Genomic DNA, 26102 nt, shown 5'->3' with positions numbered 1-26102 from the left:
ATGAGTTTACTTCTAGACAAAGAGGTGTGTGTGTGTGTGTGTGTGTGTGTGTGTGTAAATTCCTTCTGTTATCACTTTGTCACTCCCAGGATTGAGCATCTGACAGCAGAGAGGTGCTGAAGACATACCTCTGGGCTGAAGGGAAGCTTTGTCATCTACTTTTTTTTTTTTTTTAAGATTTTATTTATTTATTTGACAGAGATCACAAGTAGGCAGAGAGGCAGGCAGAGAGAGAGGAGGAAGCGGGCTCCCTGCCTAGCAGAGAGCCCCATTTGGGGCTCAATCCCAGGACCTTGGGATCATGACCTGAGCAGAAGGCAGAGGCTTAACCCACTGAGCCACCCAGGTGCCCCTATCATCTACTTTCTTTCCCTCCAGGAGTGGCTGGAAGCAGATCCAGGACTCCACCTCCCAGCACTGTGATCCTGGGTTAGCTACCTTAAAATCCTTGCACTGTGTGCATTTCTGCCTTTGGGAAACTGGCTGATAACTAATGTCCCCTTTAGGACTGATGTTGGGGTTCAAAATGCTAAGTGATAAGCAACACCCAGAACAGACTACACACTGTGTAGTTCTCAGGGATCTGAAAGGGACAGAACCACCTTGCTTTGTTATTTGAAGCCAGGTCCGCCTGTCATCTAAAAGGATCCCTTCTGGGGGTGCGGTGAAGGGGGTGGGTAGCATCCCATACTTTGGGAATCTCCATCCTGAGTGAACTGGACAGGGCTGAGGAGAGCCCCTAGAAAGTTTCGGGAAAGGAGCGCCAGGACAAACGTGCCCACGCATCCCTTCTGCCTTGGGGGGTGGTGGGGCGGGGGAGGAGGAAAGGAAGGGAGCCAGAAGCCTGAGCTCACCGCCTTGCTGTCTACAAGAGCCATGGCGGAGGGCCCAAGATGGGGTCGGGGAGGGGGGCAGTGGAGGTCACTAAATGCTATGTAATTCTTGGAATGTTGAAAGGGAAATAACCACCTTTTTTTTTTCCTTCTTTATTTAAAGCCAGGTCTCCTATCACCTAAAGGGATCCCTCCTTTGTGGGTACCTCACCCTCTGGAAACCGCCGGGACTGGGGTGCCCCAGCCGGTGTGGGGAGCACTAGTTGTAATGCCAAGAAGACCCTGCACGATCGCGCCCCTATATCCGTTTGGGTGTGCAAAATGGAGAGAGGCAGTGGTCTGCGTCGGCCACACAGTGTACAGCAGAAAATGGCCTGAAAGCCCAGCCCCACCTGGGGACACGGGGAAGAAAGGCCAAGGGTTACAAAGGTCACATCCATCGCCTCTCCTCTGCACACAACTCTCTCGGATCGCTCTGCACAACCCCTCCCCCTACCGGGAGAGGCCAGGGTTGCACACGGGCTCCAGGAAAGGGCGACCCTGGGGACGCATGCACCGGGTACGGGGGTGGGGAAGGCGGTCCGGACCCAGGCGCCGGGTTCCCGGAACACGCGGGAACAGGGCCGGCTACCGACCTCGGGGAGACCCGGGGCGAGTTGGGAGGCTGAAACATCTCGTGCCCCCGGCGCGGTGCGTAGCGAGCCCTACGGCCCTCCCGGGACTCGTGCGCCCGGCCCCGCCAGGTGCACACAGCTCGGTCAAGGCCCGGGCGGGCCTCGAGCTCCAGGTGGGGCGGGTGCAAGGGCAGGGGCGGGGCCTTTGCGCCCGGGCCACCCGCCCCGCCTATATAAAGTCAGCCAGCGGCGGCGAGGCATTATCTCGCTTTCAACTCGCAGCGTTGTGTTCTTTGCGTCGTTTGTTTGTTTTGAATTTCCGTCTTCGGTGTGGTTCGACATGGACCCCAACTGCTCTTGCTCCATCGGTAAGGGATACGCTTTCGAGGCGTGGGTCGCGGGGTGTCTCTGGTGTGGGAAGAGCCGGTGTTCGGGGCTGGAACTGAAGTAGATTTTTCGAGTCAGCCTCTGGAGAGTACGGTCGTTTTCTTGTCTTTTGGGTTTACAGTTGAGGGTATTTGTGGTCATGTTGAGGTTCCCTGTTGGTTAGGGATGCTGGCCTCGAACCCGGTGCGCTGTTCTGGCCACGTGGGTGCCAGGACGTGGTGGTAAGTGGGGACTCTCCTTGCATGGGCTGATTCTGGAGCTTGGGATCCTTCTTGAGACAGATCTGGGACGGATCTACTTTGCCCAGCAGCAGAAGTGGAGTTTCTCTTAATTCGCCCTGGGCAAGAAAGGAGCTCCCAGGGCTGGGCACTGACAGGATGCCTCGGGGACCCTTCGTTGCCTTATTTTTGAGGCTCCCACATCATCCTTGGTCACTGCTCTTTCTTCTTCTTGGCAGGTGGTTCCTGCACGTGCGCCGGCTCCTGCAAATGTAAGGAGTGCAAATGCACTTCCTGCAAGAAGAGTGAGTGGAGTGGGGTCTTCTGTGGAGATCGGGGGTTGGGCTGGTTGTGGAGGGGGGAAACCTGGCGCTCAGCTGGCAGGAACAGGTCAGTGACCCAGCCTCTGTGCAGCCCTTGCTCTGAGCCCTTGATTCAGAATTGGAGCTGAAAGGGTATGTAGATAGTTGTCTCAATTTCCTCTAGGACGGGAAGATTGAGGCTCAGAGAGGTCAGTAATTAGTGTCAAGGAAGGAGCCGGAACTTCGTCTCCTGCAGCCTTTGAACTCTCTCCAGTGTCCTGAACACTTGTGTACGTGAACTTGGGTGACCATGTGTGGTTTGTCTGACATGGTGCAGCCCTTTCTTGTGGGGACAGTCTGGAGCTGCAAGGCAGGGGGCTCCCTCTCTCTGATCTTGAGGACTTCCATTAAGATGCATGGTTCTGGAAGGGAAGGGACCAGCCTGCATTGTTTCTTGGACACCTGTCACTGTGTTTCCAGGCATTCTGCCCTGTCTTGGAATCAGATGGGGGTAGGGGGATGGCTTCCTAGTGCCTGGGATCTAGTCTAGGGAGAGCATGTCATTATCAAGTCAGGGTCCTCTGGGGCTGGGGGCAGGGCCGGTGCCAGTCCTGTTCTTAGGAAGGGGGGGTGTCTCTGATTCTCTGGCCTTTGTCCCCTAGGCTGCTGCTCCTGCTGCCCTGCCAGCTGTGCCAAGTGTGCCCAGGGCTGCATCTGCAAGGAGGCGTCGGACAAGTGCAGCTGCTGTGCCTGATCCCGGGGAAGCCCGTTCCCGATGTAAATAGAACCACATGTACAAACCTGTAGTTTTTTATGTGTTCATACTACCTGACCCAGTTGCTACATTCCCATTTTTGTGAACTCTTTGAATGAGAGTAAATTCATCTAGATTGTTCTGACTCCAAGTGTCTGGTGATATGATGGGAAGATGGGACTTGGTTCTAATTGGGCTGTAGGGGAAACTGGCTTGGGGGGGGTGATGTTAGCAGGGTCCAAGGTTCTTGTGGTCTCCTGGTTCACCTCCTTGAGCTCTTGGGTTTTGTTTTTTGGTTTTTTTGTTTGTTTGTTTTTGTTTTTTCTTCTGACTACTCTTGGCTTGGCTGTGACATGGTTTCCTCTGTCACCTAGAGAGTCCATGCCCTGTGTCGCTGCCTATATTCACTCAGTCGTCACCTATGGTGTGTCTATTGTATACATAGTATCGTCTACTGTATACATAGGCATTGGGCTCTCAGGGTTGATGTAACAGGGCGCTACCAGACTGTTGGGGCTTGTTGGGGAGAGGTCATTACTGAATGGAAAAACGACAGTGGTTGTGACAGAATGCTGTTGGGTGAGTCCAAGTAAGGAGACCTCACACAGACAGCTGCATTCCTGTTGGGGGGACAACTGGAAAGATCGTGATGGGGACAGGGGTGGGCTAGCTCATCTGGGCAAGTGTGTGAGGGGATGTGCTAAGTTGACCTCAGAGAAGAGAGCAGAGTTCCATGTGTCTCCTCTGCTTGACTTGCAACCTGTTTGCTCTGTGAATCCCTTGGAGAGGTCTAGAGTGCCACACCATGGTCCCATTTTCCCCTTCCCAGCCCCATTCCAATTTCTTAGGACTAAGATGGAATGGGGAACCCGGGTTTTAGGGTTGTGATCCTACTGACCACATGGAGCCTTTCAGTGACATGAACTGAGTCTCTGCCAGGGAATGTTTCTATCCTAGTTGGAATTTGAAGCCAACTCCCCAACATAAAATGGCCTGAACTGGAGATCTAGGGAACATGGAGGAAACTTGTTCTTGTGAAGACTGCAGGGGTGGTCACCGTGGAGACCAAATAGGCTGAAAGGGCAGCCGGGCTCACTCTACAGAAACCTCCAGTGTGGCTGGGCTGGTGTCCCTGCCCCCCCTTTCCTGGGAAGCCTGGCCCAAACCTTAAGGGTTCTTGGGCAGGGGTGTGGGATGCTGTTGGCCCTGCTTGTTTTGGAAGTCCTGGTGCCACCGTCACAAACGTGCCTGGAGATTTCACAGCTCTACCTTGGAAGCTAGGAGCTGCCAGTCCTCTCTGTGGAAGGGTATAGCATGTTTCCATTCGGCCTGACAAACACTGTGATCCATTTTTCAAGGCATGTGTCAAGTGGCATCTGGCTTCAACCCCGAGCGCCATCTCCCCAAGGGCCGTGGTGGGGTGTCACTGTTAAACGGCATCAGTTGGAGAGATTAGTTCACAGTATGGCTGCATCAGAGGGCCTCCTTGAATTCCAGAAGTTAGTATCTTGAGCTGAGGCCATCCTGCCTGGGTAGGGCCGTAGCTCTGATACTTGGGTGACTTGGCCTCATTGAATTCCAGAAGTTAGTATCTTGAGCTGGGAAAGGAGTTGTGCGTGGCTGCGCTCTGGCCAGCCTGCCTGGTAGGACCATAGCTCCGCTACTTGGGTGACTTGTGTGGCCTCTTGGTGCCTCCTATTTCTCATCTGTAAAGTGGGAGACAGTCCTAGCCTCTACCCAGAGGGTTGTGAGGTTCAATGTGGCTATCATAGTCCCTGCTCAAAATAAGGGCTCCGGAAGTGCCCTTCCCTCTGGGGCCAGGCATGGTATCTGACATTCAGTAGGTGATCCATGAGTGCTGAGTTCAGAGAGCACTTACAGGACTCCTACTGTAAGTAAACCCTTATGCTGGGCATGGAAGGAAGAGAATAAGATCATCCCTTTGCTGGAGGAGAACTTACTCAAATCCCTGTTGAAATCAGGGAGCATTTAGCGTTTCAGGATGGCCCTGCTGAGCTGTGGAGGGTGTGACTCAGTCTGATCAGGAGGTGGAGAGAAAACCCTATCACTCATCCTTTCATTCACATGGCCACGTTTTTTGGCCAGAACTAATTGGAGAACTGGACAAGTAGGTGGTTAACTCTTCCAGAGGAGAGGGAGGAAGCTGGTATCACATGCCTAACCAGTGCAGATACTTAGTATTGGATGAACCAATCAGCACTCGTTGCAGAGAAGTAGAAATTCAAGGTGCAGGTGGCAGGAACAAAGGAATTGGAGCTCATGCTGTAACTGGTTCAATGTCAAGGGAACAAAGAATCTACCCAAATGGTGGCCTTGAGGATGATTTTGACCAAGCTACAGATGTTTTCTCCACCCCCCCGCCCCGTTGTTAAGATTTTATTTTAGGGAGAGAAGCCCAAGCAGACCCCCCACTTAGGGTGGAGCCTGATGCAGGGCTCGATCTCACCACCCTGAGATCATGACCTAAGCCAAAATCAAAAGAGTGGGAGGCTTAACTGACTGAGCCACCCAGGAGCCAGTAGAGTACTGGTTTCTATGAGGACTGCTGTTCATTTCAGTCTTCTAGGGACCGGAGAGCTGAACACCTGCTGGGAAGAGTCTTGGGGACACTTCCCTTCCAATTCTGAAAGTGAACCCTTCAAGGGCACTACCAGAAATGGACTCCAGCTGAAATTAGGTTAAAAAAAAATCCATTGAAAGGGCAAAGGGAACTGTGGGACCAATCAGAAGGATGGAGAGCTAGGCCCAGAAAACAAGAGCCAAGGTACTAGGGGGAGGCGAGCAGCAGGGCCAGTCCCAGGAGCAGCCTGGCTGGACCACCACAGTGGGCACAACTGTCATCACTGCTTCTGTAACCCTTGGACCCTGCCATTGCTGCCACTGGCCACAGCTCTTGCAACTCAATTCTCGACTGTCCACTAAGCTCTTTGCCTCTTGTCCCAGACCTGAAGATCCTAGCTGGCTGGGGGTGGGGAGGAGGCCTATCTGGCCACTTGTCGATTCCCCGGTGGGAGGCAGGATCCTGCAGACACTCCAGAAAGACTCTGTGGGTAAGATGCCAGTAAGTTCCAGGCCAGAAACCAGTGAGCCATTCCAGGGAGTTTAATAAGGGGATTTTGGGGTTGGGGTGTTGGGAAGCTAGGAGTTGGAAGAATTCAGAGAACGCTGATCCAGAGATGTGAAGCAGAGGAGTCATCAGCAGGCCTACACCTGCGGAGGGGAAGGGGCTGTCCCTGGACAGAGCAGCTGCAGCTGTGAGCTTCAGGTGGCATGCAGCCTTGCAGGGGAGCCAGAGAACACTTTTGGTGACCTCTCGCTCTCCCCAACCAGATGCTCTTGGGTCCGCACCCTCGGCCTGGCTCCTGGAGGGGAGGGTGGACAGTGGATTGGGGAAGATAGCCAGCACACCCTGCAAATAGGGTGTGCCGTCATCCGCAGAAGCCATCTGCCCAAGCCGCACCCAGGGAGAATCTCGCTAATCCGAGGCTGAATTCAACTCGAGGGGCTGGAGGGAAGAAGGGGTATCAAGGAGGATGGTAGAAGCCCTGTGGTGGGGCACTGGAGGTTCCTCAGAATGCCGGTTTGCAGGTGTGGCCGAGTAAGTCTGCCCAGCCCCGGGGTGGGGGGGAGGGGAGGGGGGAGGAGAAACTGAATCATACATGGGTGTCCCCAAGGAACTCTCACCTGGCCCCACCTTTGGCATCACAATAGTCACTGAACCACCCTTGCACTCCAGGCTGGCTGAAGGCCTACACCTCCTGCCCTGGAGGCAAAGCCATGAAGTTGATTTCAACCCCCCCCCCCCCATTCCATCACCACACCCAAATCCTGCCTCGCCCCTTCCTCCCTTCCACCTCGGCCTGCCTCCTGCCCTCTGTAGACTCTGCTATGGAGCGGGAGGGGGAGGTCGAGCTATGCTGTAAAAGCTGGCTTGCTCTCCCCTCACAGCCAGCAATGGGGACCTCTCCGGAGTCGGAGACCCTCCCAGACCTCTGCCCTCACCTTCACGGGCTCAGGGATTCTTGAACCTTCAAGGGAGGAGGCTGAGATGTTGTCCTCAACAGACTCGGTGGACTGGACCCCAGGGGATTCCAGATCTGGGGCCCCATCACAGGTCACTCTGGCCTGCCTGATACATCATTGCCATTGCGGAGGGTGGGGGTTCGGCCACAAACTGGGGCACCCTTCTCACTCTCTCCAAGATATTTCCTGTGTCCTACCCTCAACTCCCAAGCCATACCCTACACCAGGAAGGCATTTAGTGATTCAGAGTCATCCCATCTGGAGGCTTCCCACAGATCGGCCTTGTTCTTCGGAGAAGGCCACACTTCATCCAGAAAGTGACTCTGGGCGTGCATTCAGGCTTGCAATGGACGCTGGTCAAGTTGGGCTGTCTGGTACCGATCTTTCTTCTGGTGAACCTCCTCTGCCCAGCCCTGGAGAAGGGGGTGTTGGAGACTCAGGAGTCCAGTCCAAAAAGCCTGAAGTTCAGACCCTTGTCCTCCAAGGATCCCCAAGCAATCAGATGTTCCCCCTTTGGAACTCACACGTGGGTTAGAATGGGTTCGGAGGGCATTTCTCACAGGCACGTGCCCTGACCAGATTCTTTGGGCCCAGAGACCAGGCCTGTGGTTCTTGTGTCCCAACCCTATGCATGGCATTTCCTTCATTCCTGCCTCTTTCCAAGCCTGGTCTCTTTGTGTCCTCCTACCCCAACCTTTTATCATTCCAGTGAATAACACTTAGCTTAATTCTACTAAGGAGTCTGGATTTAGAATAAAAAAAAAAAAAAAGGTGGGGAAGGTGTTGGTGGGGCAAGGAGGCTTCCTCTGTGGCATCATAGGAGCACAGTTCCTAAGATTGGCCTTACCAGACCCCCAGGTCCTGAGACTCCGAGGGCAGAACAGTCTGGGGGCCTGATACCACCTCGCAGCATCCTGACCCACATGCCTTCTTGCCTGGGCCTGTGAGACACACCCATGGGTGAGGTTTTCTTTGGGCAGGAGGCATTTCCTGCCCTTGGGGCCTGCCACTCTCAGGCATGGGAAAATTACTTTCCTGGCAGGGAATCAAAGCTTGTACCAGTCCGATGAGGCTCCTCATGTCCCTGTGTGTCACATGGTGCTGGGTCCCCAGTACAGATGGAAAAACAAGACAGATTCCCAAGGAAAGCTCTCTCATGTGCCTGGTGCTTGGCACACCTGACTCCTCTTGCAGTGTGCCCAACTGAATGTGGGCCCTTTTCTCTCCTGGAGGAGGGCACAGTATAAGAAAAGGCTTGGGAAGAAGAGCCTTGTTCGATCATTTCCCAGATAATAGGGAGCTATAGAAGGTTAAGGGGCAAAGAAACAGTCTGAGTACAGCTGTTCATTTATTCACTCCTGGGTCCTCCCGCTGTGCTAGGCCAGTGCAAGGACTGATTAGTAATGAGTTAAACAGCCTTTGCCCTCTAGGGGTGTGTGGGCAGAGTCAAGTACACAAATAAATTCAATAAAGGCGGTCGCTGGTCCAGGCTGCCATCTGTTCTTACCCTGGCCCCCTACCTGGTCTCCCTACGTCTGCCTTGGGCCCCTGCAGTCTGTCAGCCCAGCAAACAGGGGTGTTCTGCTCAAAACACAACATTGGTATCTATCTGTGTGCCAAGTCCTCACCAGGACCCACAGGGCCGTAAGAGAATCTATCTATGGGTGCACATTGTCTGCTAGATTTTTAAATTTCTGCCAATGAAATGGGTGCAAAATGATACCTCACTGTGACTTTAATTTGCATTTTCTTGATCACTGCTGATGTGGAACATCTCTTCATATGTTTGTTGCCATATGTGTTTCTTTTTCTGAAAAATGCCTGTCTGTATCTTGGGCTCATTTAAAAAGGAAATAGTGAAGTCCATCCTTTATTCAGATTTCCTTAATTTGTCCCTAAGTTCCTTTTTCTGTTCCAGGGAAGACACAGCATTGCATCTAACCAGCGAGTGGCCTTACACTTACCACTCTTGATGTTGACCTTGACCCCCAGACCAAAGCAGCAGTTGTCAGGTGTCTCCACAGTAAGGTTATTCTTTTTGGCCCCCATCTCTGTGCTTCACTCTTTGAAAGGAAGTCGCTTTGCCCTTCCACGCTCACGGGATGGGAAGTTACACTCCTCAAGGTCAAGTATCTATATACATATTTGGAATTCCACACAGGAGATTTATGTCTTTTCAATTTATTTTCTTGTTCACTGATTCATTTCTATCAGCCTGGGTTCATGGGTATTTACTTTATACTGTGGGTTATAATCCAGTGCCACTTTACTTATTTTGTTGCTCAAATTATTCCAGTCTGGGGGTGCCGGGGTGGCTCAGTGGGTTAAGCCTCTGCCTTCGGCTCAAGTCACGATCTCAGTGTCCTGGGATCGAGCCACACATCGGGCTCTTTGCTCTGCGGGGAGCCTGCTTCTCCCTCTCTCTGCCTGCCTCTCTACCTACTTCTGATCTCTGTCAAATAAATAAATAAAATCTTTAAAAATTTATTCCAGTCTGGCTACTGATCGTTTTTGGCTCCTGGACCCTTTTGACATACCCCTATCATTGTGGGTTTTCTTTTCTTTGTTGTTGTTGTTGTTTTAATCACTTCATTACTTTCCGTTTGTGCCCATTTTTCCATGGGTTTCTTGTATCCTTCTTATGTTACAGGTGTTCATTGTACACTCTTGAAATTCAACCTTCGTCTGAGTCTTTTGATGGGCAAACATTCTTACTTTTAGTTAAACTTATCAAATTTTATTATATAATCAGTTCTTTTGTGGCTCATTTAGGAAATCTTTTGCTACTGTGAAGTCTAAAAGATATTTGAATACCTAAAAATATCTAAAATATATCTTCTGAAGTTTTGTTTTTAAATTGAAGTCCTTCATCCATCTGGAATAGGGTTTCTGTATATAGTGTTGAGACAAGCATCCAATTTCATCTTTTTCCTGGTGAGTAATCAGGTCCTTTATTGCATGTTCCTTCTTTTCTCCACTGACCTGACTTGCCACTTTTGTTAAGTACCAAAGTTCCATAGATGCGTGGATCTCTTTCTGAGATTGCTTCTCTCTTTTTCTGAGATTGTTCTCTCTTTTTTTAAAAGATTTTATTTATTTATTTATTTGACGGGGGAGGAGAGAGAGAGAGAGTGCGGGCGCGGGCACGAGCACGGGCACGAGCACGGGCACGAGCACAAGCAGGGGGAGTGGCTGGCAGAGGGAGAGGCAGAATCAGGCTCCCTGCTGAGCAGAGAGCCAGGACCCTGGGATCATGACCTGAGTCGAAGGCAGATGCTTAACCTACTGAGCTTCCCAGGCGCCCCTGAGCTCTCTCTTTTTAAAAAAATATTTTTAAAAAAATATTTTATTAAGTAATCTCTACACCCAACATGGGGCTTGAACTCACAACTCCGAGATCAAGAGTTGCATGCTCTTCTGACTGAGACAGCCAGCCACCTCTCTTTTCTAAAACCTTATAATAAGCCCTGACGTCTCTCCATGCCTCTATTTCCAAGCCCCTGCTGTTTTTCAGAAATATCCCAGCTATCCCTGGCTCTTTGCTCTTCATTTTAGAATCACCTTATTATAGTTCTAAGGAAAAATTCCTGTAGATTCTGATCAGATCTGCTTTGAATCTACAGATCAATCTGGGGGAAGCAGATTTTTTTTTTCCACCCTCAAACAGCAGAAATGTATTTTCTCACAGTTCTGGAGGCCAGAAGTTTGAGTCCAGGGTGGCAGCCTGATCGGGTTCTGGGGAGGGTCCGCGTCCTGGCTTGCAGACAGCTGCCTTCTTGCTGTGTCCTCACGTGGCAGAGAAAGAGCGAGAGCAGACCTCTTGAGCATATCAAACCTTCCTATCACGAACCAGTTCATTAACAGGGGGGATGCATTCCAGTTCTCCAGCCGGCGGGTGGGGGTGGTGGTGGGGGGGCTGGTTTGCATTCGTACACACGAATACATACGTTTATTATAAATTGTAATGATATAAAGATTATGTAGCACACAATTTAGAAAAAAATAACAAAATATGCAATACTATCATACTCTGTATTGTCCATATAGTCTGTTGATTCACAGAACACTTGGTCACTGGTTTTTGCTGTACCCTTGTGTTTGCTGTTGTAGGACGGTTTGCAATTGATGAGTAAATATAGTTCCATTATGAAGGCAGGTTCATTGTTTTGTTTTGTTTTCATTAATGAGTAAAATGAAAGCCAACCATGGTTTCTCTTCTGTACCCTTTTTTTCTTCTTCTTTTTTTAAACCAACCTTTAAAAAAAACGCAGGATCAGGGGCGTCTGGGTGGCTCAGTCGGTTGAAGCTCTGCCTTGGGCTCAGGTCACGATCTCGGGGTCCTGGGATAGAGCCCCGAGTCGGGCTCTCTGCTTGGCAGGAAGCCTGCTTCCCCCTCTCTCTCTCTGCCTGCCTCTCTGCCTACTTGTGATCTCTCTCGTCAAATAAATAAATAAAATCTTTTTTAAAAATGCAGAATCATTCTCAGGCCACTGAAAGACAAACTTTGGCTCAGTTTGACTCACTGGCCATAACTGACTGACCCTTGGTCTATAGTATTGGAATCATTTATGTCTGTTGTATCTGATTGGTGAAAACACTATGCAATGGTATATTACTGTGCCTCTCTTCCCAACTCTGGGTTCAGTGACCTCATGTGGGTGGCTAGAAATTTGGGTAGTGTTTATAGCACCTAAATTAGCAAACACGGAAAACCAAGGCTTGATTGATTATTTGCCAATTGTCTAGATTAAAAAGTGATACAGTTAATGTTGACAATGCAGATCAAACCTAAAATGCATAAGCATTCCATTATGAGGAGCATAAAGAATTGAGGGAAAAGAATCTTCACCAAAGATATCACTCGTGTTATTTTAATGAACAAAGAAAGTTGCAACACGCACCTTCTGATACTGGGACCCTCATCTCCCAGTGCAGAGTGGCCTTGCCTGGCATCGGGGGGATGGTCACATGACCCAATTCAGGTCAATCAGAGTGGATTCTGAGACATTTGCTCAACTCTGGGGCCAAGGATGCTCTGTTTCTGCTGGGGTTGCTAAGCTGCGGGGTCCACCGCAGGAAGAAAAGCCATCTGAGTGTGAAGCAGACAGAGGAGGGCAGGGCCAAGACCTGGAGGGAGTCCTGATGTCTTTGCTGGAACACTCACAGTCCTTGGTATACAGAAGAGTTTCCCGGATTTTCTGTTTGGTGAGCCAATACATGCTTGTGCTCTCGCTGAAGCCAGTCTGAGCTGGGCTCTTTGATGCTTGTCACGGAGTCTTTGAATGGCCCATCCCAGACCCTGAGCCGCAGTTCCAGTCTGGAAGGTGCAGAAAAGCTAGACCAAGAGGGATGCACAAGGGACCAGGCTTTGGGGGATCAGTGTCCTATTTTGGATTTACCGCCTTTCGAGGGCCTGACTTCAAGTCACTAGGTTCTGCTCTTGGGACCTCTGCTTCCCCACCTGGTGTCTGTTCTCAAAGGTGTGCAGAGACAGAGTTAAATGGAAACTTCTTGGCCAAAGTGTTTACAGTGGTTTTCCTTCTGCCAGGGCATCTGCATTCAACAGAGAGAGCTCCCGCTGGTCGATCGCAGAATAAGTCATTCCGTGATGGGTCACATCAGCAGATGCTTACTCTCCCACAACGTCCTGGTTTTGCTGTGACCACTCACTGATGACGTGGGAAGGCTACAGGGCATGGACTAAGTCAACCCTGAATTTTATTCTGGTTTATGCCACTTACCATCTAGGTGATATTTGACAAGATATTTAGCTTCTCCGAGCCTCAGCTTATTCATCCAACAAATGGGACTTTGAAGGGTAAATAATGATGCCCAGCATGTAGAAGCTGATCAGTAAGTGGCAGTTAGTATAATGCTACAGATGTGTGGCTTTCCACCAGATTAGCATGGGTTTTAAAGTTTGTTAATAACAAATGAGAATGCTCGCCCGCTGCTTTGAAAGACCAAAGAGCCCTTAGATGTACCTCCAGGGTTCTGATTTTTTTTTTTTTTTTGAGGAGCTTATGAGTTTATGAATTTCTTTTGCAATTAAAAATGATTATTTGTGAAATAAAACTGAGGCATACACGAGGTCACAAGGTGGATAAAAACTTAAGAGGCTCCCAACTCTTGGCCTGATGCTGTCTTCAGAGCGTCTCTCTAAAAGGCAGTCACGGCTTGGCTCCAGCCCCTTATCTGGTGGAATGTGGGTTCAGTGTGGTCAGACCTTGCAAATTTTCAGGACAAATCGGAAATTAAGCTTTTTATGTAAAATATCCAGGTTTTTTAAAAAAATTGTATGGAAACTCAAGAACATTATGCTAACTAAACTAGCCAGACACAAATAGACTAATATTATAGGATTCTACTTACATGAAGTACCTTGAATAGGCAACCTCATAGAGACATAAAACAGAAGAGGGTGGTTAGAGGAAGAGGGGGATGGGCAGTTATTGTTTGGTGGGAAACACATTTCTGTTTGAGAAGATAGATGCCCAGCATTGTGAATATTCTCGATGCCACTGCATTGCACATTTAAAAATGGCTAAAATGGGGGTGCTTGGGTGGCAAAGTCAGTTAAGCATCTGCCTTAGGCTCAGGTCCTGATCCCAGGATCCTGGGATATAGCCCCAAATCCCCAGGGTCCTAGGATAGAGCCCCGTGTCAGACTCCTTGCTCAGCGGGGAGTCTCCTCCCTCTCTCCCCCTCCCCCCACTTGTGCATGCTCTCTCTCTCAAATAAATACATAAAATCTTTTTAAAAATTTAAAATGGGGGCGCCTGGGTGGCTCAGTGGGTTAAAGCCTCTGCCTTTAGCTCAGGTAATGATATGCTGGGATCAAGCTCCACATCGGGCTCTCTGCTCAGCGGGGGGCCTGCTTCCCCCTCTCTCTCTGCCTGCCTCTCTGCCTGCTTATGATCTCTGTCAAATAAATAAGTAAAATCTTTTTAAAAAATAAATAAATTAATTAAATCTTTAAGAAAAAAAAAAAGAGAGAGGGGAGAAAAATAGTGTGGACCAAACGGAAGTCAGAAGACCAGATTTAGCCAATTTGCAGCTCCTGGCTGGTGTATCCCTATTTGGAATGCTAACTCCGGCCCATTCCCCTTTCACCTACCTCAGTCTTGCTCATACTTCAAGGACTGGCCCAAATGTCACCCCTTTTCATTCCCCAAGGCGGAAGGTCCGGCGACATTGAGGCCACTCTGTTGCACGGCCACGGCGAGCCCCTTGAGAGACACATTCCCAAGCTGCCACAGCCCAACCCCATTTTCTTGTCTTCTGGTCCACTTTTATTACCGCTCTGGCCGTGTAGGCATCTTAAATGTCACCCTCCATGACTGTTAGTTCCTTGAGGATCATGATAAGATCTGTTTTCCCGAGTTCTCGCACAATTCAGTGCTGTAGAATTATGGAGTGCCTGCTCCCTGCCAGACTTAGGGGCCTGGCTACAGAGAGTAGAGACCTAGGAGCCCCCGTCTCACTTCCTTAGGGGCAGAACTCTGTTGTTTGGGGTTTAATGTGGGGCATGTCATCCTGGGCTCCACTGACATTTTGACTCTCGAGGTGGGGGCTGTCCTGTGTATTGGAGGGTGTTTAGCGACATCCGTGGCCTGACCTATGAGACACAGTAGTAGTTGTGACAACCCAGAATATTTCCAGATATTTCCAAACGTCCCCTGGAGGCCAAAATAACCACCCAGCTGGGAACGGTTTCATTCATTGATTCATTTACCCAGGAAGCACTTTCTTTGAATGAAGATCTGGATCACAGGCAGGTTGAAAGCTGGATACATTTTTAAAAAAATAACAACATAATGTAGCTATGGTTACCCAGAATTCTAAGTGTTCTTCCTCCCAGTGTCATAGATCCCAGCTGTTCTGCTCAAATCTGCAAGTCTGAGCGCCCTATAGTTGAAAAAGGGATGGACTTCCCTTACTGGGTGTTTGCTGCCACCTGGTGGTAAGTTCGTTCATTGCATGCTTGGAGGGAGTGCCCGTCCAGTTTCACTAGTCACACACCAGCACATCTAAAGGTTAAGACAATTTGACACGCTTTTCTCGGATGCTAGAAAGCAGTTCTAAGTTCGGAGCTCAGACGGACCCTTGGGAAAAGAGTCTGGAGTTATCAGGAGATGGTATAAGCAGCGACCTGCCAATTTTCTAGGGCCTTGGTTTGAACTTGAGGTATTCAGAATTTGCCCCTGCTTTTCCTATTACTGAAGGCCCTGTTTGGAATGTGTTTATAATTTATGATCAGGTGCATTCGAATTCATTTTGTGAAGACCTTTTTGAGAATTTCGTAGTACACTTGGAGATAATTAGATGTATTGAGGATATCATTAAAAGGGGGTGTCTTGTATTAAAGTGGTGTTTTCCAAATTCCTCTGGAATTAGAAATTAAGTAGGTCTCAGGTAGGGCCCTCCAGTGACTGTTAGCAGCAAGGAGGTCTGGAAGCCTCAGCGTCATGGTGCCAGAGCTATCTCTCTGGTAATTCACCCTGCTGTCTGACCTCGAGGATGGGGAGTATCCCTGAGACTCAGTCTTCAGGTCTGTGCTGCCTGCTGTCCATCTGGGCCCAGACAAAATGGTTATTCAGGGCTTAGGCTTGGGGAAAAGCCAAGTCCCACCACTGTTACTATGGATGATATTTAACAGAAATGAGAGCAAAGTTTCAAGAGACTAAGGGAATTCAAGAGAGTGAGACTTTGGTCTGTTTTTGACATAGCAGCCAGACTCAATCTGGTACGACACCTCACTGCCCTGTGCCAAACCCCATTATGACCTGGCATTTCTCTTAAGTAAAAGTCAATGTCCTCACATGGGCTCACAACGCCTTAGGAAACTCTCTCCCATCAGCCCATCAGCTCCATTCACCTAGACCTGTTCTTCGTGAGCATCATGAATATTCTGTCTCAGGACCTTTGCACCTCCTGTCCCCCTGTGCCTGGGATGCTCTGTCAGACTGGCTCCCCACCCCATCTTCTTCAAGTCTTCTCTCGGCACCTCCTCCTCAGAAACTCACTCCATCCCCTGGCCCAGCTTTATGATCGAGCACCTGTAGTCTCATCTCCCATATTTTTTTGACACTATGTCTATCTCCCCTTAACAGAGGGCAGGGACTTCTTTTAATGGAAGAAGTCTTGCTGACCACAGATCTTTATTGACATGGTGTGTGCTATAGCAATCAGGCAGACAAGGCAGACTTGCCAATGAAAGATCTCTCTCTTTAATAGGGACATTATTTGAAGGACACCATTTAGAAGCCATTATATAGTTATTATAAAAGATGTCTTATAATCATGGTAACAATGTTCAATCTTTTTTACATAGCCCATGAAGCTATATGATCATCTCACATCTTGGTTTCATAGGCTTAGGTGAGATCTGACCTATACTTCCCCTACTTGGTACCTTGAGGGTTTATTCCATCCAGGAAGGAATGGGGACAGTGCAGGGCAGTTGGGGCGCAGTTGCCCTGGACTTGAGGTCACCCACATTGGAAAACAGGTGCCAAGAAATGAACTGCGACTGCTGGGCTCGTTCTAACTAAAAGGAGTTTAATCCTGGATGCTTCTAGGGCCTGAGATTCTAGAGTCAGTGTGTTGGCTGCATCTCCGAAGTCCTGCTGTCAAGCTGTCTGTCACTCCTAGGCATGTCACTGTGAGCCAACCCGGTGCCTGGAACAGTGCCCAGCACATAGTATGTGCTCAGTGAGAAGGAAGCCAGGGCTGGTGATGCATTCTTGGAGCCACTGGGGGGTGAGAGGGTAGTCAGAAGACCCTGGGGGCTCACAAGGAGTCCCAGGTGAGGCGGGAACGATGAACATAAACATGTTCTGGGAAAGAGAGGCTGGAAACCAGCAAGTCCTGATGGGGCCTGAGAGAATGAACTGGATGCACCCAAGAGGAGAGGGCTGGGTGAGGGGAGCATATCATGGGTGAGAATGATGTTTTAATTTCTTTTTCCTCCCCTTCTTCCTCTCCTCCCCTTGATCGCTGAAGTCGTGTATTTCGTAGTGGTAGAAAATTTATAAATTATAGAAAAGAACTAAGGAAATTTCACACCCAGGGATGATCCTTGCAAACATTTTAGTGTCTATCCATGTAGTCTATTTCTGACAATATTAATTTTTGATTATGCATAATACACAGATACATTCTTCTTGTATAAAATTAAGGCATTACAGATAGGCCTCAGGTCCCCTTAGACAGCCAGCCCCACTCCTGGTCCCTTCCCTCCAGCTCCTGTTCTCAGATGACCACTCCATCAGGGTAATAAATGTCATTCCAGACTGATCTCTATGTGCGTGAAGATGTAGAGACCTATTTTTAGGTGGAAATATATTTTATATAGCAAATTCAGCTTTGTGGCTGCTTTTTTTTTTTTTTTTACTTCATATGTGTGTACTTTTTCTGTATACTTCTGTATGTCCTTAAAGAGAATATATTTTGTAGGTTCTTAAACTTGTTTGAACTGAATCACTCATACCGATGTGCAGCTTAAATGATTTAATGATTTAGGGCAAAGGGTTGAGAGTGGAGGCTCTGGAAGTTGATTACAGACATTTGAATCCTGTTTCTACCACTTACTAGCTGTGTGAGCTTGGGTGGGCTTCTTAACCTCTCTGTGCTTCAACTGCCTCCTTTGTGGAAGAAAGCTTTTAGTAGTTAGTATCTTGCTTCCTCAAAGAGTTGTTTTGAGGGTGAATGAGATGAGATCAACTATTAAAAACAGTCCCTGCCATGTGGGACGCTACAAATAAATGTTAGATCTGATACATTTGTTAATACCTCTGGGACCACCCCCCCCCTTTTTTTAAGATGTTATTTATTGATTTGACACAGAGAGAGACACAAGAGAGGGAACCCAAGCAGTGGGAGTGGGAGAGGGAGAGGCAGGCTTCCCACTGAGCAGGGAGCCTCATTCGGGGCTCGATCCCAGGACCCTCGGGATCATGACCTGAGCCAAAGGCAGATGCTTATCGACTGAGCCACCCAGGCACCCCTGGGACCATCTCATTCTTAAGTGGTAAAATAAGTATAATGGCCAAGAGCATGGGCTTTGAAGTTAGGCTGATTGCCAACTGGGCTCAAGCCCCAGAACCAACCCTGGGCCAATAAACTTTGGGCAAGTTTCTTAATTTTTTTATTCTTCACCTATAAAGTGACTTAGTTATAGTCCGAACATTATAGAGTGAGATCAGTGTGCCTAAGTATTTAGGGTACATGCCTTTATGTGTCAGCTAGTAAGTTTCTTTTTTCTGCTACCTAATATTTCAAATAATTACGATACTAGTTTAAAAAGCTATTTTTCTATTAGTGGACACTTAGGCCATTTACCCATGTCCTCTCTCAAGCTTGTTTCTCTGCTCAGAAGAGGAACTGCTGGAAGGAGGCTTGGGTGGCTCAGTTGTTTAAACCTCTGTCTTCAGCTGAGGTCATGATCCCAGGATCTTGGGATGGAATCCTGCTCTGGGCTCCTTACTCGGTAGGGAGCCTACTTTTCCCTCTGCAATTCCCCCTGCTTGTGTTCTCTCTGCCTCTGTCAAATAAATAAGTAAAATCTTAAAAAAAAAAAAAAAAGAAGAAGAACACTTGCTGGGTCACTGGGTATGTGCATTTCAATTTCTTAATTGAAGAAAAGTTTTAAATGCCCATATTTAAAATGTTTCACTTAGCTATATAGTGTGAATAATTTCCAAATATCATTGAATATTTGAAGTACTTTTTTCATCTGTCTTTTTATAGCCATTATGGAAAATTGCAAACATATACAAAAGTAGAGAGAATGGTAAAATTAACCTCCAAGTACCCACCCCCCACCCCCAGCTTCAATAAATGTCAACATTTTGCCGTACTCTGCACAGAACTGTTAATAATGGCTTAATATGCGTTGTAAGCATGTGCTGTCATTTATTAAAGCTTTTCCTTATTGTTGGAAAATTAAGACTTTATTTTTTCACCATGATAATAAGATTTAAATGTCTCACATTTAGGGGCACGTGGGTGGATCTGTCGGTTAAGTGTCTGACTTGGGTTTATGTCATGATCCTGCGGTCCTGGGATCGAGCCCCATATCAGGCTCCCTGCTCAGTGGGGAGCCTGCTTCTCCCTCTCCTTCTGTCCCTACCCTCTGCTTGTGCTGTCTCTCTCCAACAAATAAATAAATAAAATCTTTTTTTTTTTTTAAGTTTCACATTTAGGTACAGAATACCGGAATGTTTTGCCATTCTGTTTTTGGGTATTGCCCCTCTCCCTGCTTAGCCTAGCACTAATCTTCTTCTGCCCACAGGTTTCTCAGAGGCAGAGCTAGAGGCAAGGATTCTGTGCACATGACTTCTTGGAGGACAGAGGGAAGCAGAACAGGGAAGGAAAGGGCTAAGCAAGTCTGTGAGTCAGGGACCCTTGAGCGTAGCCTGACCTTTCCCACCTGCTCTGGAGTAAAACTCGGGTACCACTGATTTGTCCTGCTGTGGGCAGGGAGGTGAGCTTTTGTTCCCCCACATCCGTCAGACCCTGGCTGCCCAGGGAGTGGGATGTAACCTGCCAGGCATCTTAGGGGGAGGCAGAGGTCACAGGGTCAGGCAGGGGAAGGTGACAGCCTATGAGGGGGTGTGGAACGCCCTAACACCCACCGCCTGCCTCCCAAGACCCTTGCTGACACCTTTTGATGAGTGAGGTTTTATAAGAAGCATCTGTGAGGTTAAAGCAAATCTTCAGAGCTCTTGGATTAAACTGGAAGATTTGGGGTTGGAGAGGCGGGAGGCAGGAAATGAATCTCTCATCTTTTCATTTCTGGCTGCAAAACCCACAAACGCCCAAGCTCGGGCTGCAGCTAGATATGGAACGAGATGAAAGATTGGGCCACATGATGGCTCAAATGGAATTTAAGACATAAACCAAAAAATCAGTCAAAGAGCTGCAGGAGGCTGCGGGGGATGGGGGGCCAAGGGGGAGGCAGAGGGAAGATTATCCTAAGCTTTGGCAGATTTATGGGCCTTTGGAAAAGGCTGCAGGGGGCAAAGGAGCCTCCAAGAGGGATGGATGGTGAGGTTCTGGGATGAAGCTGCTATTTGTCAGGAAGATAGGTACACACAGGAGGGCAGCGTGGGACTCTCCTGGCTGCCTCACCAAGTTCAGGTTCGATATGCAGGTTAGGGTCGGCTCTTAAGGGATTAAATATCTTCATCCTTAGAAGGCTGAGGCCTGAAGGATGTCCTTCTGAAGGACACTGGGCTCCTGTCCATTCTGCTGCAAGGGAGCCAGGATGGACAGGGCAGCAGACATTGCGACCTGTACCCCTGAGTTCCATCTTACTCATTCGTTTCATTTGATTGAGAAGTGGACTGTAAGAATTAAAATCTTTAAAAGTCCTTAAAAATCTCTGGAAGCGTAGGACCAGTGTTTCTGCATGGCTTCCCTGCGACTATCTCAGTCATGGCTGCCCCCTTTAAAGTGTGTTTGCCATAGTCCCCACTACTCCCTAGTGCCTCACACCTGCCTGCTTCACTCATTGACAAGATATGGGCAGCCCTGCAGGGGTTGGGACTTCCCATTCATGATGGCTTTGAGAAGTCTCACCTCAAATCATCTTCTTCTTTTCTTCTCGGTCGTCTTTTTGAGTCTCCGTTCCCTACCTCTGGCTATGGCAATTTGTGCGATGTCCAGGAAACCAGTGAGGGTTGAGGCACTCAGGAATAAGACCAGCACAGAGGGTAAAGATATGAGCCCTGGAACCAGACCATCTGGGTTCAGATACTGTGTGAGCTTGGAAAGTTGGAAAGTTGCTAAGACTCCCTCTTCCACTCTGGGGTCTCAGTTTTCTTATCTATAAAATGGGAATAATGAAATTAATAAATGCATATAAAGCTCTTAACAGTGATAAAGTGCTCAATAAATGTTAGGTAATACTGTGATTGCTAGCCCCAGACACTGATGTCACCATGCAGCCGGCTACTCAAGGCCACTCACAGGGTTGTGCTCCCACTAGCCATCTGTTACAGCTGCTCTGGGCCACAAAGATGCTCTCCCAGCCGTGCTTAGCATGGGCGGCCATGATGGGGCCCTGTCTGCTCCCCCAAAGCTCCACCAGGAGGTACTAGAGTCCCAAGCACGCTTGTACCACCTCCACGGGAGGGACCCCTTCCAAGGCACTGAGTGCAGGGGACCCAGGCCCCTTCCCCAGTGTGTCCTGCTGCCACCCTGTTGTCCTTTGGCTCTCAGGAAGCCACTCCCTTCAGAGCCACACATCCCTCCCCAGTTCCAACAATCCCATCTGTCCTGTCTACCTGCACTAGGATACCCTCAGGTGGGGAAATGATACCAAGGCCAGTTCCTAGGCCAGGAAATGTCAATTCCCTGAGTCCCAGGAATCAGAATCTCTGAGGTCAGGGATAGTAATTCACACACGCACACATGCACAGTTTTTGAGATAAAATTACATTCACATTTAGCAAAAGGCACAAATCTGTGCTACCTAAGTTTGGCAAGATGGACACCCCCCTGTATCCCATACCTCAGTCAAGAAAGACGGAATATAGCCATCCCCCAGCGGTTCCTGTCTTCCACCTTGTAAGACACTGCCCCTTCCCACCCACTGTTCTGATTTCCTTTTTTTTTTTTTTAAAGATTTTTATTTATTTGACAGAGGGATCACAAGTAGGCAGAGAGGCAGGCAGAGAGAGAGGGGGAAGCAGGCTCCCCGCTGAGCAGAGAGCCCGATGCAGGGCTTGATTCCAGGACTCTGAGATCATGACCTGAGCCGAAGGCAGAGGCTTAACCCACTGAGCCACCCAGGTGCCCCCACTGTTCTGATTTCTATCCCATATTGGTTTTGTCTGCTTATGAGCTTCAAGTAGATGGCATCGTATGCTATGTGCTTCTTCTGGCTTCTTTTCTCAGCCCAGTGTTTGAAATTCATCCGTATTGTTGCATGTATCCCTGGTTGGTTCCTTTTTCTTTCTGAGCGCCATTCGACTGTGTGCATGCACCACCATTTCCTTGTCTGTTCCTTGATTGACACTTGTTTCCAGTTCGGGGCTGTTATGGAGAAAGCTGCTATGAGCATTCTTGTACAAGGCGTCCTGTGGACATACGCTTGCGTCTCTCCTGGGTAGAAACCTAGCAGTGGGATTGCTGGGCCTTTAATTGACTCTGCCAAACTGTTTTCCAAAGCGGTTGTAGCATTCTGTACTCTCACCAGCCAAATGTGAGCGTTCCGGTTGCTTCCCATTCTTGCCAGCACTGGGTGTTGTCAGGCTTTGAAATTGTAGCCATTCTGGTGGGTGTGAAGTAGTATCTCATTGTGGTTTTAATATAGATGTCTCTGATGACTAAGGAGATTTTTTTTTTAATGTATTTATTGGTATGTCATAAAGTGCCTATGTAAGTCTTTTGACCATTTGTAAAAACAAGGCTATTTTTTTATTGTTAGCTTGCAGAAGTTCTTTATGTATTCTAGATATGTGTCCTCTGCTGTATATTTGTATTGGAAAGATGTCCTTAAGTCTGGGGCTTGCCTTTTCATTTTCTTTTTTTTTTTTTAAGATTTTATTTTATTTATTTGACAGAGAAAGAAATCACAAGTAGGCAGAGAGCCAAGCAGAGAAGGAGAAGCAGGCTCCCCGCTGAGCAGAGAGCCCAATGTGGGGCTCGATCCCAGGACCCTGAGATCATGACCTGAGCTGAAGGCAGAGTCTTAACCCACTGAGCCACCCAGGTGCCCCAGCCTTTTCATTTTCTTAATGGTATCTTTGGATCATCAGAATTTTAGTGGTTGATGAAAACCAATGGGTTGTCTTGTTCCTTTTGATTAGTGCCTGTTTTCTAAGAATCATTGCTTCTTGGCCATATTTTTACCAGATCATGGTGCGTTGTTAGGTATTTTTCCTCACAGGCATCATTCCTCCTAATGTGCGCGCGCGCACGCACACACACACGCACACTCCTGCCACATGGCACAAGGAACTCAAAACTTAAGTATCTATGACATGATGGATCAGAGGCAATGTGTTTTCCCCCAATATCCATGCCCCATTCTTTTTAGTAATAAAGATTCAATTATCTGGGACATGTGCCTCCAGTTAAGAAATTTCCAAGCCTGTCTTTCAACCAGAGGTAACCAATGTAAGTAAGTTTTGTCCAATGACTAGTAAATAGAAGTGGATCTAAAACTTTAGAGGGGCACTTGGGTGGCACAGCTGGTTAAGTGTCCAACTCTTGATTTCAGCTCAGGTCATGATCTCAGGGTCATGGGATTAAACCCCACATTGTTTCCTTGCTCAGCGGGGAGTCTGTTGGAGAATTCTCTCTCTCTCCCTCTGTCACTCCTTCCCCCACCTAAAATAAATAAATAAGCCTTAAAAAAAAAAAAGCCTTAGAAATATATTCTTCAAGAGGATGAAGTGCTCCTTCAGGTTTCTGTCCTCCTTCCTGCTGGCTGGAACCTGGGCATAAGAGCTGGAGCTTAAGCAACCATTTTGGGCAGTGAGGCAGGATGCTAAGGATGCTAGAGAAAGAATGTAGAAGGACCCTGGGTGCTTGATGATTCAAGAGCTACCATCTCATCTGCATGGCCACTCTTCAGACTTCTCTTAATGTGAAAGAGAAATGATGTCTTATCTTGCTCAAGCCAATAGGTGCTGGTGTTGTTATCATTATTATTTTTGGTTTATTTTATGCAATTGAATCAAATACTAACACTTGCCTGTTTTCCTGGTTGGGGAAAGGGGAAAGGTCAACTTTTCATTCTTTGGTTAATGGATGTGACCAAAAAAAATAAAACAACAACAACAACAAAACAAAACAAAAACCACCAAGCAATTTCTCTGGAGCATTTCTACAACTTCACATGTTTCCTCTTGTGGTCTCAGTGCACCCTGCCAGGTGGGTTGGACCTGGATAAGCATTACTGACTCCCCCTGAGACATGACGGGGGATGAGATTCAGAAGGCAAAACATCTTGCCCCCTGTCCCAAACAGGCCACAGGTAGAATTCAGGTCCCCTGACTTTTTCCTCGGGGCATCCTGGGAATACCTGGGAACCACAATGGTACAATAAGGCCTGGAAAGGAAGTACCTCAGGGGGTAAAGGTGAAATCCTGCTCCCCCATTCACAGTGGGGTGTGCCAGGGCCAGGACTGGGGAGAGGCAAGGACATGCCTGCTGTTAGATGCTGTCCCCAAGTTGGCATGACCCCCCCATCGGCCCTCTATCCTCGCCTGAGACCCTGCTCTGGGGTGTGTTGCTCAACTCCTCTCTAAACAGCCTCATTCCCCAAAATCAGAGCCTCATTCCCCAAAATCAGTTCTGAAAAGAAAATGGTATCATGGCAAGACCCAGGGCTGCAGCCTTAGACCAACCTGGGTTCCAATCCTTTTTTTGTTCCTTAGCTATGTGACCTCGGGCAACTTCTTCCTCTCAGCCTCCTTTCCTCCTCTGAAACATGGGATGCTTTGAAAGGGTTCTTGGCAGGATTAAATTAAACAGCATAAATAAAGTTTTTGGCATATGGAGTTCCTTTCCCTTAACTTTCCCTTTATTATAATAGGGTTCTCTAGTGTTCCTTGTCCCTGAGAAGTGAGAAACTGTTAATTCAATATATTCTAATTATGCACCCTTCTGGGTGTAAAGTATGGTGCTAAGATTATTCGCTAGCTAGAGATAAAGCAGCCCCGATCCAGCAATCCAGGAAGGAGCAGCTCCGGTTGCTCAAACAGCCATGCTCCCGCTTGCTGAGTGGAAGGCAGGGAGCAAAGAGCCCTCTTTGCCAAAATAAATGGCGATAGATCCTCCCTAAATGTTGCCAGCTGGTGAAATGCACTCAACCAATGGGCTGAGTCAAGCCCATTCACACTCACAACGCAGCAGTTATTCCTGTTCTCAGGTTCTTTTCTTTCTTTCATTCATTTGACACATTTATTAAGTGCTCATTCTGCATAAGGTCTGGCATTGAAATGAACATATTTTTATTTTCTTTGCAGTAATACATTTCAGGGGGAAAAAAAAAAAACCAGAAAAGTTGCTTCTTGCCAGGATAGATTTTACAAAAACACCGAAGAAATTGACAATTTTAAAAATCAGGCACTTGGGTGGCTCAATTGGTTAAGCGTCTGACTCTTGATTTCAAATCAGGTCGTGATCTCAGGATCATGGGATCAAGCTGCCTGCCGGGCTCCACACTCAGCTTGGAGTCTGCCTGAGATTCTCTCTCCCTTTCCCTCTGCTCCTCCCCCTGCTCCTGCTCGCTCATCCTCTCCCTATCTCTAAAATAAAGAAATAAAGTCTTTACAAAAACAACTAAAAAAAAATCTGGACCACATTGGATAACAACTCTCCCTTTCAGATCTTCCAGTTTAACTAGACTGAAACTAAAGATCAGATTTCTCCTAAAACAAAATCAAATGCATCATAAAAACAAAAAGTTCTGTGAAGATGCTTATGACCCAAAAAAGCAAATGTATTTTTCCAGTAAAAAAAAAAAAATTATTAGATGGATAAATAAAGCTTCGTTCTCACCCGAGTGCCCTCTTTCTTGACTTTTTTAGGGATGATTTTTAATCTTCTACTCTAAAATGAGACATCTAAGGTAGCCATTGGCCAGGGACTGCAGCCGGCTGGGTATGGCCGCCATGGTTTTCACAGAGGTGAGCTCTGGCGTTGGTTCACTGAAGTCTGAGCTCTGCTGGGTGGCCAGCATTTAGCAGTCGTATCTCTCAGGACAAGATGAGGTTTGGCCACACCACAGTTTCAGGAAATGTTTCCTTCCAAGAATGTTACAGCACCACTGAAGTGGTTGACCACCAAGACCATGTACAGGGGCTGGCCCCACCATACTATGCCACACACACCACTATCAGGCCCCATCGGGGTCAGATGCTGGGGGTGCCAATTCTATTTGAGAGATTCAGGCTCTGCCTTCAAGGGTAGTTGATAATTTGCTGGGGGGT

The 26102-nt window shown here is 48.0% G+C and overlaps 1 protein-coding gene across 1 annotated transcript; it reads left to right on the top strand.

Annotated features, from left to right (window-relative positions):
- The first annotated feature begins 1714 nt into the window (after positions 1-1714).
- Positions 1715-3253, top strand: LOC125089725 (metallothionein-1-like). The gene is made up of 3 exons (XM_047712122.1): positions 1715-1815; positions 2292-2357; positions 3017-3253. The coding sequence occupies exons 1-3, from the start codon at positions 1788-1790 to the stop codon at positions 3106-3108; spliced, it is 186 nt and encodes a 61-aa protein (XP_047568078.1). The 5' UTR covers positions 1715-1787; the 3' UTR covers positions 3109-3253.
- The last annotated feature ends 22849 nt before the right edge of the window (positions 3254-26102 follow it).

This window comes from Lutra lutra, chromosome 17 (genome assembly GCF_902655055.1).
Source record: "Lutra lutra chromosome 17, mLutLut1.2, whole genome shotgun sequence".
NCBI lineage: Eukaryota > Metazoa > Chordata > Mammalia > Carnivora > Mustelidae > Lutra > Lutra lutra.
This window is presented reverse-complemented; position numbering and strand designations above follow the sequence as displayed.

Coding starts and splice junctions, on each gene's coding strand:
- LOC125089725 (XM_047712122.1), top strand. CDS start 1,788: ATGGACCCCAACTGCTCTTGCTCCATCG. Junction 1,816..2,291: donor CAACTGCTCTTGCTCCATCG/GTAAGGGATACG, acceptor TCTTCTTGGCAG/GTGGTTCCTGCACGTGCGCC. Junction 2,358..3,016: donor ATGCACTTCCTGCAAGAAGA/GTGAGTGGAGTG, acceptor TTTGTCCCCTAG/GCTGCTGCTCCTGCTGCCCT.